This window comes from Pungitius pungitius, chromosome 12, assembly GCF_949316345.1.
Source record: "Pungitius pungitius chromosome 12, fPunPun2.1, whole genome shotgun sequence".
NCBI classification, from domain to species: Eukaryota; Metazoa; Chordata; class Actinopteri; order Perciformes; family Gasterosteidae; genus Pungitius; species Pungitius pungitius.
In genome coordinates this window covers 7,116,215-7,133,446 of record NC_084911.1, presented here as the reverse complement: position 1 = coordinate 7,133,446, position 17,232 = coordinate 7,116,215, and the positions used below count along the sequence as shown (strand labels likewise).

The following is a 17,232-nucleotide window of genomic DNA, read 5'->3' as shown; positions in this document are numbered from 1 at the left end:
AGCGTATCTTACTAAATGTATTATTTACTAAATTAAGCAAAGCTTTCTTCAGGAAGACAACCACGTGGTAATCCAGTGTGTGTATTTAAAAGGTTAATATATCTTGATGGAGCAAAAGTGGTGTGAATAGCTGTCGTCCTTTGCCTTGACTGAACAAGGTGATCCTACAATTCATTTACGTTTTGCAGGTCTTTTGCAGTTCGGCAATAGCCTAGTCTTGGTGGATTCCGTTTATGAAACCACAGACTCAGGTCTGAATGCTAGCCCGAAGAATGACTTATTTTTAGGGGTGTCAAATGATTAAAAATTTTAATCAAATTAATCAGAATTTTCAGTGGATTAATCATGATTAATCACACCTGAATCCTAACCATTTTTTCTTTCTGAAATGCATACTAAAGATAAATAACAGGACACAGATACATAATTATCATTATTATTATCATAATTATTATTTTTTACATAAATATATGTTATTGATATTTGATTTTTTAATTCATTCCAGAAAATAATCAAATCAATGTTATTTGATAAGTTACAGACTGATTTCCCTGCATGGCTCTAGAAGGGTCTCGAGCCTCTGCAGTTTATCCCACTCTGCTGCGAGTTTGTGCTCCTGCGATGACCAGACATGACCAGACATGTCAACCCTCCCGATGTTTCAAAGCCCCCCCCGAAAATCTCCCGGACCGACCTTTCTCCCGATTTCCACCCGAACAACAATATTGCTGCACCACCCGTCACTGGGCGCGCCGTTTCAGACCGAACAATAATAAAGGTTACACCTTGAAGTCGAGCGCGGCGATTAGAACGACTGGCGCTGCAAAGAAATCCGCTACCACCCCCATTTCAGTGTGAAATATTCCCATACCTGGGAGGATTTAGATCGCATTGGTTTCTCTTCCTCCGCATGTTTCAGAACAGCGCTGCTCTTGCTCTGCTGGGCGGAGCTTTTCTTCTTCTCTGTTCTGCTGCGCGAGAACGGGGGGGGGGGGGGGGGGGGGGCGGGGGGAGCGGGTCTCTGGCGCAAACAACTTGCTGAACCTGACGGCCTGACTTATGCCTGCAGGTGGCAGTAATGTGTTGTATAGGATGAAGTGCATTCCCTAGAAGAAGAGGTTCTTTCCGGACCTGAATAATTTGTCACACTGCGCATGCGTGAAATGCGTCAAAAAAATTGACGTAATTAACAACAAACAGCTAATTAACGCCGTTAACGCGCTATTTTTGACAGCCCTACTTATTTTGTCTCTTTAGTCTCTTTTTGACCGCGTGTCCTACTGACCGCTGCCCCCCCGACATGCAAGGAGAGGCGAAGGCCCGTTCATCGCTGCTCGCAGCTTTAATTTAAAGTTGCTTGTACAACTTTAGGTTATGACTGTGCCTAAGAAGTACACAATCTCTGTCTAAAATTGAGGTCAAACCGGTGTCCTGCATTGGCTAGAGTCTTTGTATCATAGCTGATCAGACCGTCTGTTCCAAACATCAAATCCTTTTGTTGAGTAAAACGTAACAACAAAATGAGTTTGTTGTATATTGCCAGTTTTATTGATTTGTACTGTTGATTTATTCTTGACAATACAAGATAATGATTTAACAATCACAAAAAAGAAAAGAAGATAGATGGACTGACAAAACACAATATGGGCCTCATGCCACAAGAGGTTTTAACATGGTAAAAGCAGAAGCTTGGATAATAGAATTAGCAATGGCTAAGCTACATTTAGCTTCACACAGTTAAGTCTAATTGCTTGCTGCAAAAAAGACCTAAAATGCTTCCTCTACCCGGCACAACAAGAGAGAAGAAATAACATGAAAGAAAAATCGGACAAAAGTTCAAGTGATCGAAATTTGAACATTTTCTCTTTTCATCCATCGCAGTGTTTGTGGTGGAATCAGTCGCTTCTGCATGGACACATGAACCGAACTTTGTAGTCAAGGCACGACCGAGATTTTTGCTGGTTATTGAGGCAAACAAATCCATAAAGGGGATGGGAGCTGAAAAAAAGTTCCAAGCATCATGTGGATCATTACAACATTTAAAGTAAGACAAAATTTCTAAAGTAAATATGAATTAAGTTTGCATTCAGTGTTTAAGCAGCAGCTAAAGTGGTGACATTATGATGATTACAAAATATCAGTAATTAGTCTTTGAAATTGAGGAATTGAAAAGTATCAAATTTATTTTCTTATCAAGCAACTTACGTGTAGACATCCCCTGTGAGAACTGCTGGGATGCCTGATAAGGTGTGTGCCTCAATGGCCACAGGTTTGTTACAGATTTGTCCTGGGTATTCTGTCCACAGGTCAACCAAAAGCTCCCAGTCCCCGGTTCCACTGGGATGGTCTCGGTCGTACCATGAGGTCCAGCAATCTGCAATAAGAGAGAGATGATGACTGCTGGAGAACAGCAGCTTAAAACAGGTGAAATCTGCTTTGGAATATGGATGGTATTGTAGCAGGGCCATGCTAAATGAAAAAAAAAAATCACTTACATTCTTGGTCCACTGGAATCATGGCGTCAGAAGCCACCTGCTGGCTGCTTGCTGTTAATAATAATTTAGGAAAAATTGACTTTTCTGTGACTGTGTATTTTTCTTATTTGTAGTCAGAATTTGGACTTTGGATCTTGAAAACTGTAGATATATTGATAATTAACCTACCACAGAACAATCCAGCAAAAATGGCAATGCTTAACTATTAAAGAGAATAAAAGAGTTATAATCAGAAAATACGGCAAACTGCATAAAGAATGTGTAAATCCACATTAACAAATTAAGAAAAAAATGTATACATTACCAATGTGTTCATTATTGTAGGTAATGGACTTTTATTACTGGAAGGAAAGATGTTTGCATTTAGGAAAATCAATAAAACGGTGCATTATCAAAATAAGTTCTCCAGTGGTGGATAAACATTCACAGACTTTTTACAATATTAAAATGTAAACTTTAACATCAGTTTTTAATACATTTTAAATTAAACAAACTAGCAATAAGAGGGTCAATGATATTGCAAGGAATTGTAAAACGTACCTTTGTCCTTAAAAACAAACAATTCTCTTCTTCAGCTTCTCCTGTTGTCTACACTCACACATGGTTACTGAAGCTGTTTATATACAGTGTCTGCTAAACCCTTAGCTTGCTGCAATCACATAGACCCCACCCACAGGGAAACATTAAAAACATTTGGCAACATTGTGGACTGGTCTGAGATAGCCCAGGGCAACTTGCAGAGGTTTTGTTGTGACTAAATAAAGAATGTTTGTTTAAACATTAAGTGCTTCAGGTGTACTGAGAAGGACCTAAGAGTTGCATTGATTTGGCTACAAAGATATGGTGTCACCTATGGGAGGGTTGAATGAGAAGTCAATGTTTGGAGATGAAGACGTTCAAATGCACTGGTCCCGTCACTTTATTGCTTTATGTGTTATGGCAATGCATTACGTTGCATCTCAATTTTTTGCGTCGCGCCATTAGTGCTCTTTATTGGCCCCGCAATTGCAACCTTTGGGGAAATTTTTTGATATATATTTCTAATTCGGATAGAAATATATGTCAAGCGCAGGAGGTTGCTAGTGCAACGTGAGCGACTGAGGACAGAGCGATTTGTGGAGCCACACACTATTAAGTTACATATTAAGCTACATTTTGAACCTGTGTACCAGTTCATCGAAGTGGCGCGATCTTGGGAAGCGGCGCAATCTTGGACAAAAGAACATGTAGTCCCACAGGCAGGACGGTCTGTGCTGCCTTACATGGCTTAACTCAGGAGTGTCAAACTCATTTTAGGTTCGGGCCAGATACTGCCGACTTCGACCGGACTCGGGCCACTGCCGATTGGCGCCAACGGCTGACGGGGGGTGGCGCTGACAAGAGGGTGGCGCTGACGGTCCGCCCGACGGTTCGCTTCTGTCGGGACGTATGCAGTCCAGTGGCGGACCGTTTACTCTGCGACCTCCTTAAACTGTCTCTGCTCTGCTCACTGAAGCAAAACAATACGTGGACAATAAAAATCAGAGCCAAGGGCAGCTAGTGTAGTCAACTACTGCTGTTAACACATCCCGTCGGACCAGGATTATTTATTTATCTCCATTAATGAACTTTTCTCCTCTTGTTACCCTGGTAACCCGCTGTCATTACAGACGGTTGCGTCGATTCTTACTATGAAAATCAACCTACTTCCGGTTTAGCGGCTATGCTTCGTATTTTCATTTTATGGGAAAAACCACAAAAAAATCTAACCGAGTAAAAAGTTGTTGGTATGGTTTTTTACGGTAAAAGGGACGATAAGGTACACAACGAAAGTTGACACAAGCGGTATGTAAAAGAAACTGTGAGGCGCGCATTCGCGGGCCTGCGAAAAACACGGAGAGTGCATTGTGGGATTTGTAGTATTATGGTGATGCGTGCGATATACCGGCGGGCCAGCTTTAATAGTAAATAGATTTGATCATGCGGGCTAAAGATAATTCATTCACGGGCCGGACATCGACATGTGGCTTAACTGATTCAATTTGAATTAACCAATATATAATGTCCTGGAGGAGAAGCGTATCTTACTAAATGTATTAATTAATTAATTAAGATAAGCTCTCTTCACGTTAATCGTTGCTTGCATGCTGAGTTAATTAATATACATTCTAAAGTGCAATGTCCATATGTGAATAAGAGTTGTATAAGTTTATGATAGTATTAAGAGTAGTGATATAGTGTGCAAATGTCCCTTATGCAGTTGGTCAATTTGAACTATATTAGGCAGTAATAACAGCTAAGGTAATTACAGGTGGATATTTCTGTAAATTGACCTTGATTTAGACTGTATCTATAAGATAAACAGGACAAGAAAAATGCACTAGATGTAAACTGTATATGTGATGAATTCGCAATCTGCAGAACGAGACAAGTGTTTCTGTGGTTCTTGCTCTTCAGCTGAGAGGCTGAGAGGCTCAATGACGCTAACGAAGGAGTCAGAACCAATAACGTCTGATTGTGGCAAACTTAGTGATGCTCACTCATCCACCAATATAACTTTGAGCTAAAAATAAAGAGGCAACGGATTTTAGTTTAATTTAAAATGACTGGAACTTGTTCTTCTCTCAGCCCGAATTAGAAAAATATATCAATGTCAAGCGCAAGAGGTTGCTAGGCAACGTGAGCGACTGAGGAGAGAGCAATTTGCTACATATTGAACCTGTGTACCAGTTCATCGAAGAGGCGCGATCTTGGACAAAAGAACATGTAGTCCCACAGGCAGGACGGTCTGTGCTGCTTTAATTCATAGGTTAAACAGCGTGAGCACCCAGGATGGAACCTGCTCTAATTCACAGAAGGAGTTGGCAGCGGAGGGGGAGGGAGATAAAACCATGCCAAGACTGCTCCCTCTACTCCTTTTTCTGTCTGACAATGATTGACCAGCAGTGTAGCAATGATGCCTCAAAAAAAAACTATTCAGTCCAACAATCTACTGCCTCCGGAAGCGCTTCAACCCTTGAGGGACAAACAAAAGGCAAAAAGCAACAGGGCAGTCTGTGTAGGAAGACCTGCCTCACCTAAAACTCCACATACAGAAATATATACTAATGGGCATACGGCTTGCCAGGTTCAAACTGTATTGCTTGTCACAAATATAGTTGACTGGAGAGTCCTTAGATGAACGAAGATGAGCTGATGCAATCAGCTCAAGGCGTTCACACAGGAAACACATGCAAAATAAGAGCAAACATGGCAAGAGAGGCACGGTAAAAAGAAGAGTAAAAAGAAAACAACTTCCATGTTCCGTTTAAATTCAACTAGTCCAAAACCACATCAAGTGTGTATCTGGTATGTACTTGATGGATCATGTAGACCATGGTTAGACCATTTACCCAAACGAATTAAAACTGATGCAGCAGAACCAAACATGCTGTCTTTGTTGTTCCATGTCTCCTTCTTCCTTGTCGAAACACACCTCCCACATCAACCAGTTATGGGATGTAGGAAAAATGTAAGGCCTATAGCTTTGGCTAAGATGAGGAGCGGCTACAAAAGTCTCGTGACTTTAATTTGTTCAAAATTCATACCATGAAATTATTTCATTTTCATCTCATCTCATCTTCAGCCGGTTATCTGGGGTCGGGTCGCGGGGGCAAAAGCTCCAGCAGGGCCCCCAGAATTCCCTTTTCCGGGCCACGTCTACCAGCTCTGACAGGGAGATCCCCAGGCGTTGCCAGGTCAGTGTAGAGATATAATCTTCCTCGGGGCCTCTTCCCAGCTGGACGTGCCTGGAACACCTCCCAAGGGAGGCGTCCAGGGGGCATCTTTACCAGATGCCCAAACCACCTCAACTGGCTTCTTTCAATGCAAAGGAGAAACTGCTTTACTCCGAGCTCCTCAGGAATGGCTGAGCTTCTAACCCGATGTCTAAGGGAGACGGCAGCCACTCTCCTGAGGAAACCCATTTCGGCCGCTTGTACCCGTGACCTAGTTCTTTCGGTCATGACCCGTCCTTCATGAGCATAAGTGAGGATAGGAACACATTCTGTACCCGGAGCAGGCAATCCATCGGTTTCCTGCTGAGAACCATGGCTTTAGATTTGGAAGTGCTAATCCTCATCCCAACCGCTTCACACTCGGCTGCGAACCGCTCTAGTGAGAGTTGGAGGCTGCAGACCGAGGATGCAATCAGGACCACATCGTCTGCAAAAAGATGTGGTCTTGGACTCTAGTTGAATTTAAACGGAACATGGAAGGTGTTTTCTTTTTGCTCTTCTTTTTACCCGGCCTCTCTTGCTATGTTTGCTCTTATTTTGCATGTGTTTCCTGTGTGAACGCCTCGAGCTGATTGCATCAGCTCATCTTCGTTCATGTAAGGACTCTCCAGTCAACTATATTTGTGACAAGCAATACAGTTTGAAGCTGGCAAGCAGTATGCCCATTAGTATATATTTCTTTATGTGGAGTTTTAGGTGAGGCGGGTCTTCCTACACAAACTGCCCTGTTGTTGTCCGCCCATGGTTTTGTTTGTCCCTCAAGGGTGGAAGCGCTTCCGGAGGCGGTAGATTGTTGGACTGGATAGTTTTTTTTGAGGCATCATTGCTACACTGCTGGTCAATCATTGTCAGACAGAAAAAGGAGTAGAGGGAGCACTCTTGGCCTGGTTTTATCTCCCTCCCCCTCTGCTGCCACCTCCCTCTGTGGATTAGAGCAGGTTCCATCCTGGGTGCTCACGCTGTCTAACCTATGAATTAAAGCAGCACAGACCGTCCTGCCTGGGGGACTACATGTTCTTTTGTCCAAGATCGCGCGGCTTCGATGAACTGGTACACAGGTTCAATATGAAGCTAATATGTAGCTTAATAGTTTGTGGCTCTACAAATCGTTCTCTCCTCAGTCGCTCACGTTGCCTAGCAACCTCTTGCGCTTGACATGTATGATATATTTTTCTAATTCGGGCTGAGAGAAGAAAAAGTTAGTCATTTTAAATTAAACTAAAATCCGTTGCCTCTTTACTTTTAGCTCAAAGTAATATTGGTGGATGAGTGAGCATCACTAAGTTTGCTACAATCAGACGTTTTTGGTTCTGACTCCCTCGTTAGCGTCATTGAGCCTCTCAGCCTCTCAGCTGAAGAGCAAGAACCACAGAAACACTTGTCTCGTTCTCCAGATTGCGAATTCATCACATATACAATTTACATCCAGTGCATTTTTCTTGTCCTGTTTATCTTAAAGATGCAGTCTAAATCAAGGTCAATTCACAGAAATATCCACCTGTAATGACCTTAGCTGTTGTTAGCGTCATTGAGCCTCTCAGCTTTCTGTTACCCATCAAAGTGAACAAAATGATCTTGCATGTCCTGTCTGAACAAACTCGTGACAAGGTTTCTTCTTCCGCTAAGAGGGGAGACCTGCAGACCTTTGGCCCTAAGCCGGAACTCCGGTAGCCTGTACTGGAAGTGAGGAGCTCCAGGGGCATCCAGGTTCAGATTGTATAACAATTGCATTACTTGAAGCAATACTAGACTTAATGATATATCCTATAACCCAGAGATGGGGACTCGAGTTGGAGACTCGGACTCGAGTGCGACTCGAGTCGCACACACGGTGACTTCCGACTCGACTTCAGACTCGTCCTCGAAAGACTTCAGACTCGACTCGGACTCGAGCTTTGGGACTCGTGAACAATGTTTAATTTTAGGAAAAATCTGATGAGCTCGCTATATCGCTCCCTCTGTTACCTGCCTACTTAACACGTACATTGACACACACGCGGCCACACACGATAAGATGTCAAATGCCGCTGCTGGGTGGCGCTGACGGGAAGGCGGGGGTGCCCCTGGTGCCGCTGGCGGTCCGACCGACGGTTCGCTGACGTCGGGACGTATGCACTCCAGCGGCGGACCGTTTACTCTCCTTTAACTGTCTCTGTTCTGCTCACTGAAGCAAAACAATACGTGGACAAAAAATATCAGAGCCAAGAGCAGCGAGTGTAGTCAACTACTGCTGCTAACACATCCCGTCAGACCAGGATTATTTATTTATATCCGTTCATGAACTTTTCTCCTTGTTACCCTGGTAACCGCTGTCATTACAGACGGTTGCGTCGATTCTTACTGCGAAAATCTACGTACTTCCGGTTTAGCGGCTACGCTTCGTATTTTCATTTTATGGGAAAAACCACAAAAAAAACATCAAGTAAAGAGTAAAGGAGGAGTAAAAAGTTGTTGGTATGTTTTTTTTACGGTAAAAGGGACGTTGATAAGAGATGGGGACTCGAGTTGGAGACTCGGACTCGAGTGCGACTCGAGTCGCACACACGGTGACTTCAGACTCGACTTCAGACTCATCCTCGAAAGACTTCAGACTCGACTCGGACTCGAGCTTTGGGACTTGTGAGCATCTCTGCTATAACCAAATCAATGTTTCCACCTTTGGTCCACAATACACCATTAGTGTTAGTTTAAGGTGGCTGCAGGGAGTTCTGTGTGAATTTCCTAAGGATCTGTGAGCTAGGCAAGGAACTAAAAACACTTCCATCTGGACTTTAACCATCAAACCCCAAAAATCCTCCCTCTGGGGACATTTTTTCCACTTTTACCAATTGACTTGAACCTTTGCAAACAGGTGCTCTTGGATGTGCTCTACAAAAAAGTCAATCATGGATTGCAAATGTGCCTACCGTTTTATGTCCGCCATTTTGAATTTTGTGAAAAACACGTTTTTGCAAAATCCTCCCAGACACTTTCCGATTTTTACAAAACCTATACTAAAATGATCATTGGCTTAATGTCATCTAAAGTTTTTGAAAGCTTGTTGATATCTCATTGGGTTTTTAATTGATCAAGTTGTAGGGGGTGTGGCCTAAATAGGAAAGACCAATAACTTTAAAAGTCAAAGGCCTGTCTTCACCAAATCTTAAGAACTCTGCCAGATTCTGATTAAATAAATGTTTGTTAAGTATCTATCAATCACAGATGGAGATAAAAAATATGTGGATTGATTATATGGTCCACTGGTGAAAGTAAGAGTTATGACAATAAACACAACCGTAAAACAACATTGTGACTCAGCGCTTTCTCTCGCTCTCTCTTTCCAAAACACACACTCACGTAGACAGACAGAGGTGCTGCACAAAAGCTGTTGTGAAAATGAAGAATATGCTTTACAAGTTTGGAGATATAATCCTGCTGACCCCCCAACAAACAATCTGTCCTATAAGCTTTTGACCCCTTTTAGCAAGATGTAAAATATGAAAAATGTTTGCCAACATAGGAATAACATTTCGTACTACAGTTTTTTTATCTATTAAATAATAATATTGTTATAATGAAATCTAATATTGGATTCACCCAAATTATATATAGAGGAGCAGAATACATTAACTTTTAGTAAAACTTGATAAAACGAACATGCAGTTTGTTTTATCTGCATCTGTCAGTGTAAAACAGACATTAATAGTGTGGTGGAAAGGAATCTGTCAGAAATCCCTGAAATGTCAACATGTGATTTATTTACCAGAAAGTTAGAATATTTCAGCTGGATGGATGAGTTTTTTCACCAGGATGTCTTTAACAAAAGTCAAAGGTTTAACAGAATACATAATCTCCAGACAAAAATATCATCTCACTTCATCTGCACATGATGCCGTATTTCCCCTCTTTGCATGCTTTCATGTGGGCACCAAAGCCTTGAGAAGTTCTGCTATCTTCATGGAAGAGGGTTGGATTGGGATAGTTTAACATAATTTCCGTTTGACAGGAGACCTTTGTGACTTGGGCTTGGTTGGGTCTTTTGGCATTTGTGAGGGTCAGGATGAGCCGTATGCATGCACATACATCCAAGCATGGCCTGCATGCAATGTTCAGAAATAAGCCATTTGTGTAACATATAAAAATAAAGACGTGATGCATTGCCATAACACATAAAGCAATATAGTGACGGGACCAGTGTATTTGAACGGCTTCACTCCAAACATTGACTTCTCATTAAACCCTCCCATAGGTGACAACATATCTTTGTAGCCAAATCAATGTGACTCGTAGGTCCTTCTCAGTACACCTGAAGCACTTAATGTTTAAACAAACATTCTTTATTTAGACCAGTCCACAATGTTGCCAATTGTTTTTAATGTTTCCCTGTGGGTGGGGTCTATGTGATTGCAAAAAGCTAAGAGTTTAGCAGACACTGTATATAAACAGCTTCAGTAACCATGTGTGAGTGTAGACAACAGGAGAAGCTGAAGACGAGAATTGTTTGTTTTTAAGGACAAAGGTACGTTTTACAATTCCTTGCAATATCATTGACCCTCTTATTGCTAGTTTGTTTAATTTAAAATTTATTAAAAACTGATGTTACAGTTTACATTTTAACATTGTAAATGTCTGTGAATGTTTATCCATCTCTGGAGAACTAATTTTGATAATGCACTGTTTTATTGATTTTCCTAAATGCAAACATCTTTCCTTCCAGTAATAAAAGTCCATTACCTACAATCATGAACACATTGGTAATGTATTTATTTTTTACACATTCTTTCTGCAGTTTGCCGTATTTTGTGAATATAACCGTTTTATTCTCTTTAATAGTTAAGCATTGCCATTTTCGCTGGATTGTTCTGTGGTAGGTTAATTATATATATATCTACAGTTTTCAAGATCCAAAGTCCAAATTCTGACTACAAATAAGAAAAATACACAGTCACAGTAAAGTCTATTTTTCCTAAATTATCTTTAACAGCAAGCAGCCAGCGGGTGGCTCCTGACGCCATCATTCCAGTGGACCAAAGATGTATGTGATTGATTTTTTTTATTTTTTATTTATTTAGCATGGCCCTGCTACAATACCATCCAAATTCAAAAGCAGATTGCACCTATTTTAAGCTTCTGTTCTCCAGCAGTCATCATCTCTCTTTTATTGCAGATTGCTGGACTTCATGGTACGACCGAGACAATCCCAGTGGAACCGGGGACTGGGAGCTTTTGTCTGACCTGTGGACAGAATACCCAGGACAAATCTGTAACATGCCTGTGGCCATTGAGGCATACACCATCTCAGGCACCCCAGCAAGTCTCACAGGGGATGTCTACACGTAAGTTGCTTGATAAGAAAAATGCGATGCACCAGAAAATAATAAATTTGATACTCAATTCCTCAATTTCAAAGACTAATTTCAAAGACTAATAAAAGACTAATTTCTGATATAATGTCACGACTTTAGCTGCTGTTTAAACACTGAATGCAAACTTAATTCATATTTACTTTAGAAATTTTGTCTTACTTTAAATGTTGTAATGATTCACACAATGCTTGGAACTTTTTTTCAGCTCCCATCCAGTTTATGGATTTGTTTGCGTCAATAATCAGCAAAAAACTGGGTCGTGCCTTGACTACAAAGTTCGGTTCATGTGTCCATGCAGAAGAGTCTGATTCCACCACAAACACTGCGATGGATGAAAAGAGACAACGTTCAAATTTCGATCAGTTGAAGATTTTTCCAATTTTTCTTTCATGTTATTTCTTCTCTCTTGTTGTGCCGGGTAGAGGAAGCATTTTAGGTCTTTTTTGCAGCAAGCAATTAGACTTAACTGTGTGAAGCTAAATGTAGCTTAGCCATTGCTAATTCTATTATCCAAGCTTCTGCTTTTACCATGTTAAAACCTCTTGTGGCATGAGGCCCATATTGTGTTTTGTCAGTCCGTCTATCTTCTTTTCTTTTTTGTGATTGTTAAATCATTATCTTGTATTGTCAAGAATAAATCAACAGTACAAATCAATAAAACTGGCAATATACAACAAACTCATTTTGTTGTTACGTTTTACTCAACAAAAGGATTTAATGTTTGGAACAGACGGTCTAATCAGCTATGATACAAAGACTCTAGGCAATGCAGGACACCGGTTTGACCTCAATTTTAGACAGAAATCGTGTACTTCTTAGGCACAGTCACAATATAAAGTTGTAAAAGCAACTTTAAATTATGTCATTCATTTTGTAATTTCTTATCTCTCGTGTCTCTGGGTGAGCTTCACTTCCTGTCCTGTGATTGTCTGAGTGTTCCCACCTGTGTACAATCACCTGCACCTCCCTTGTGTATTTAAGCCCCGTGTGCCTGTTGTCCCTCGTCGTGTCAATGTCTAGTCGTCGTTGGTGCAAGGCATTTGGCTTTTTTTGATTTTGTGGTGCATAAAGAGCAAATTCTGAAAACTCCTGTGTTTGAGTCCTGCCTGCCTTCAACCTGCATGTAGCAAATTGGAATTCTCTTGGTTATATTTTGAACATTAATAACATTCCTCTTTCTGTAAGCTTTTGAAACATAACACTGTACAACACAAAGCTCTTTGGATACTCATTTCATTAATGAAATAATGGACTCATTAGTACTGTGCATGTGCTGAGGATCCAGCCTCTGTCCGATGCCCTGTGAGACCTCTACAGGCACTTCAACACTCTCAAAGATGAGCTGGGGAAGCTTACGTCCAAGTTGGACAGCGTGGAGCAGGGGCTTAAAGCTCATTTTACGTTTGCGTCCACTTTGATCTCAAGTGGGCCAGACCAGATAGATGGGCGGTGGGTGCGGGTTGTCCTCGTGGACGGTCGACATTGGGGGGAAACAGTCATTTTCAAGCAGGCGCTGCTGACTTGAGAAACGCCATCGTAGAAAAGGTCTAACGCAGGGATCTCCACGCTTTTTTGGCTCGCGAGTGGTATTTAGGTACCTCTTTGTTTTGTCTGTTCCAGTTTTACAAAATGATCATTCCTGTATGAGTGACAGCAGAGGGTGAAATAGGTAAACGCAAGAAAAGCAAGACATTTCTTTTTACTGAGAAGGAAAAGTGTTAACTAGCTGTCTATTCCTGCCAAGAGGAAACGCAGGTCGAGAGCAGCATGAAAGGGATCGACCAGCACTGCGTTGGTGAACAACCTGGTCCCCACGCATGCACTGACTCAGAGTGTGTCCCCTAGTGAACTTTTTAGGAATAGCAGCTTATTTTATAGAAATGCAATTCATGTCTCTCCGTAACCTAACTAGCAGGAAGCTATGGGGAAGTATAGCTTTGCTCGGGCTGAACTGACTTTTTTTTGTTCTGCTAGGACCAAAACATTTTGGCTAGCCCATTTCATTTGTTACTGTGCCGTCTTCTTGTGGACCAAGAGAACGGGGTTTGAACATTTTGCCGGACTGTCAAAAAACATTTTCACTGGGAATCCGGTTTTTCATTATTTGGACTGGAACCATTTCATGCTTTAAAACTACTGGGCGTGAGGACACTAATCACTGACGTTTATTGTATTCTGTTTTGGTCACTGCTGTTTTTTTTCTGTGAAGTCAAACTGTGATGAATCTGCATTATTTATTATATGACACCTCCAGTGCACTTATGTTGTGAAGGGCGTATAATTATATTTCCTTGAGTCAGTATGGCTTGTTATGTTTGAGTTACAGTTTTTAATCTTCCCTGAAGTAGGGGCGTCTCCTCTGCCGGTATATGGTGGTTAGGGGATATACTGGGTAGGTTACACCTATGAACACTTATGCTCGTATTCTATCCTTAGGTCATCACCGCGACATGAACAAATCCTAAGGCCTAGACTACCATATGCGTTACGCTTAGGCAGATTAGACCCAAGACTAGTTGGCCTGGGGGTTTAGAGACATAGATTCCTTTTATCTCCAGCCTTTCGGGGGAGAGTTGCTTACCCCTACTAAGCGGATGGAGATCCCGTCCGCTACAGACAGATCGCATTCTCTGCCCTGACGGAATAGAGACGATCCAACCTTCTTTTAGTGTTATTTTGATTGCGCAATCACAAGTGAGCCGATGGCATTGTGGTTATCTCCAAGCCAAGCCATGCTATTCTTTAAGGAACTGGGTAAAGAGCTTGTCATGCCACATATGAAAAGGCTCATGGAGAGGAATCTTGCCTTGACTGAATGGGGGCGATCAAAATTATTTTAGTGACGTTTTGATCATTGATTCACAACAAGTCCTGTGTTGTAGAGGTTGGCTTGATGCTTTGGAATCTGTAGACCTGGGTTTGTTATCAACCTGAATTCACAATCCATTGACAACATTGCTGGAATCTCCTCTGCCTTAAGATTGCAATATTACTTTTACCTGAAAGTACAAGGCTTAACTGATTCAATTTGAATTTACCAATATATAATGTCCTGGAGGAGAAGCGTATCTTACTAAATGTATTATTTACTAAATTAAGCAAAGCTCTCTTCAGGAAGACAGCCACGTGGTAATCCAGTTTGTGTATTTAAAAGGTTAATACTGTATATCTTGATGGAGCAAAAGTGGTGTGAATAGCTGTCGTCCTTTGCCTTGACTGAACAAGGTGATCCTACAATTCATTTACGTTTTGCAGTTCTTTTGCAGTTCGGCAATAGCCTAGTCTTGGTGGATTCCGTTTATGAAACCACAGACTCAGGTTGGAATACCAGCCCGAAGAATGACTTCTTTTGTCTCTTTAGTCTCTTTTTGACCGCGTGTCCTGCTGACCGCTGCCCTCCCCGACATGCAAGGAGAGGCGAAGGCCCGTTCATCGCTGCTCGCAGCTTTAATTTAAAGTTGCTTGTACAACTTTAGGTTATGACTGTGCCTAAGAAGTACACAATCTCTGTCTAAAATTAAGGTCAAACTGCTCTCCTGCATTGCCTATAGTCTTTGTATCATAGCTGATTAGACCGTCTGTTCCAAACATCAAATCCTTTTGTTGAGTAAAACGTAACAACAAAATGAGTTTGTTGTATATTGCCAGTTTTATTGATTTGTACTGTTGATTTATTCTTGACAATACAAGATATTGATTTAACAATCACAAAAAAGAAAAGATGATAGACGGACTGACAAAACACAATATGGGCCTCATGCCACAAGAGGTTTTAAGATGGTAAAAGCAGAAGCTTGGATAATAGAATTAGCAATGGCTAAGCTACATTTAGCTTCACACAGTTAAGTCTAATTGCTTGCTGCAAAAAAGACCTAAAATGCTTCCTCTACCCGGCACAACAAGAGAGAAGAAATAACATGAAAGAAAAATCGGACAAAAGTTCAAGTGATCGAAATTTGAACGTTGCCCCTTTTATCCATCGCAGTGTTTGTGGTGGAATCAGTCGCTTCTGCATGGACACATGAACCGAACTTTGGAGTCAAGGCACGACCCAGATTTTTGCTGGTTATTGATGCAAACAAATCCATAAAGTGGATGGGAGCTGAAAAAAAGTTCCAAGCATTATGTAAATCATTACAACATTTAAAGTAAGACAAAATTTCTAAAGTAAATATGAATTAAGTTTGCATTCAGTGTTTAAGCAGCAGCTAAAGTGGTGACATTATGATGATTACAAAATATCAGTAATTAGTCTTTGGAATTGAGAAGTATCAAATTTATTATTTTCTGGTGCATCGCATTTTTCTTATCAAGCAACTTACGTGTAGATCTCCCCTGTGAGAACTGCTGGGATGCCTGATACGGTGTGTGCCTCAATGGCCACAGGTTTGTTACAGATTTGTCCTGGGTATTCTGTCCACAGGTCAGACAAAAGCTCCCAGTCCCCGGTTCCACTGGGATTGTCTCGGTCAAACCATGAAGTCCAGCAATCTGCAATAAGAGAGAGATGATGACTGCTAGAGAACAGCAGCTTAAAACAGGTGAAATCTGCTTTGGAATATGGATGGTATTGTAGCAGGGCCATGCTAAATGAAAAAAATAAAAACTTACATTCTTGGTCCACTGGAATGATGGCGTCCGGAGCCACCCGCTGGCTGCTTGCTGTTAATAATAATTTAGTAAAAATAGACTTTACTGTCACTGTGTATTTTTCTTATTTGTAGTCAGAATTTGGACTTTGGATCTTGAAAACTGTAGATATATATATATAATTAACCTACCACAGAACAATCCAGCAAAAATGGCAATGCTTAACTATTAAAGAGAATAAAAGGGTTTTAATCAGAAAATACGGCAAACTGCATAAAGAATGTGTAAATCCACATTAACAAATTAAGAAAAAAATGTATACATTACCAATGTGTTCATGATTGTAGGTAATGGACTTTTATTACTGCAAGGAAAGATGTTTGCATTTAGGAAAATCAATAAAACATTGCATTATCAAAATAAGTTCTCCAGAGGTGGATAAACATTCACAGACTCTTTACAATATTAAAATGTAAACTGTAACATCAGTTTTTAATAAATTTTAAATTAAACAAAGTAGCAATAAGAGGGTCAATGATATTGCAAGGAATTGTAAAACGTACCTTTGTCCTTAAAAAAAAAACAATTCTCTTCTTCAGCTTCTCCTGTTGTCTACACTCACACATGGTTACTGAAGCTGTTTATATACAGTGTCTGCTAAACCCTTAGCTTGCTGCAATCACATAGACCCCACCCACAGGGAAACATTAAAAACATTTGGCAACATTGTGGACTGGTCTGAGATAGCCCAGGGCAACGTGCAGAGGTTTTGTTGTGACTAAATAAAGAATGTTTGTTTAAACATTAAGTGCTACAGGTGTACTGAGAAGGACCTACGAGTCACATTGATTTGGCTACAAAGATATGTTGTCACCTATGGGAGGGTTTAATGAGAAGTCAATGTTTGGAGTGAAGCCGTTCAAATCCACTGGTCCCGTCACTATATTGCTTTATGTGTTATGGCAATGCATCACGTCTTTATTTTTAGATGTTACTTAAATGGCTTTTTTCTGAACATTGCATGCATGCCATGCTTGTATGCATGTG

The 17,232-nt window shown here is 40.9% G+C and overlaps 2 protein-coding genes across 5 annotated transcripts; one reads left to right on the top strand and one right to left on the bottom strand.

Moving 5' to 3' along the window:
- Positions 1 to 1,337: 1,337 nt before the first annotated feature.
- LOC119220809 (cartilage intermediate layer protein 1-like) lies at positions 1,338 to 16,799 on the bottom strand. 4 transcript variants are annotated; one of them, XM_062566247.1, is made up of 6 exons: positions 16,749 to 16,770; positions 16,513 to 16,549; positions 16,377 to 16,410; positions 16,207 to 16,257; positions 15,918 to 16,086; positions 1,338 to 1,998 (listed from the first exon to the last, which is right to left on the bottom strand). In XM_062566247.1, exons 2-6 carry the CDS (start codon positions 16,522 to 16,524, stop codon positions 1,896 to 1,898), a joined length of 369 nt encoding a protein of 122 aa, XP_062422231.1. In that variant the 5' UTR covers positions 16,525 to 16,549; positions 16,749 to 16,770; the 3' UTR covers positions 1,338 to 1,895. The 4 variants fall into 4 exon arrangements, with proteins under 4 accessions (XP_062422231.1, XP_062422230.1, XP_062422229.1 ...); XM_062566245.1 differs by lacking the exons at positions 15,918 to 16,086; positions 16,207 to 16,257; positions 16,377 to 16,410; positions 16,513 to 16,549; positions 16,749 to 16,770 and adding exons at positions 2,206 to 2,374; positions 2,496 to 2,546; positions 2,664 to 2,697; positions 2,800 to 2,836; positions 3,036 to 3,099 and having other exon boundaries at positions 1,349 to 1,998; XM_037477061.2 differs by lacking the exon at positions 1,338 to 1,998 and adding an exon at positions 15,178 to 15,697 and having other exon boundaries at positions 16,749 to 16,799.
- On the top strand, positions 10,670 to 12,295 carry LOC119220541 (cartilage intermediate layer protein 1-like). The gene is made up of 6 exons (XM_037476642.2): positions 10,670 to 10,748; positions 10,947 to 10,983; positions 11,063 to 11,096; positions 11,214 to 11,264; positions 11,397 to 11,565; positions 11,801 to 12,295. Exons 2-6 carry the CDS (start codon positions 10,972 to 10,974, stop codon positions 11,901 to 11,903), a joined length of 369 nt encoding a protein of 122 aa, XP_037332539.2. The 5' UTR covers positions 10,670 to 10,748; positions 10,947 to 10,971; the 3' UTR covers positions 11,904 to 12,295.
- Positions 16,800 to 17,232: the final 433 nt, after the last annotated feature.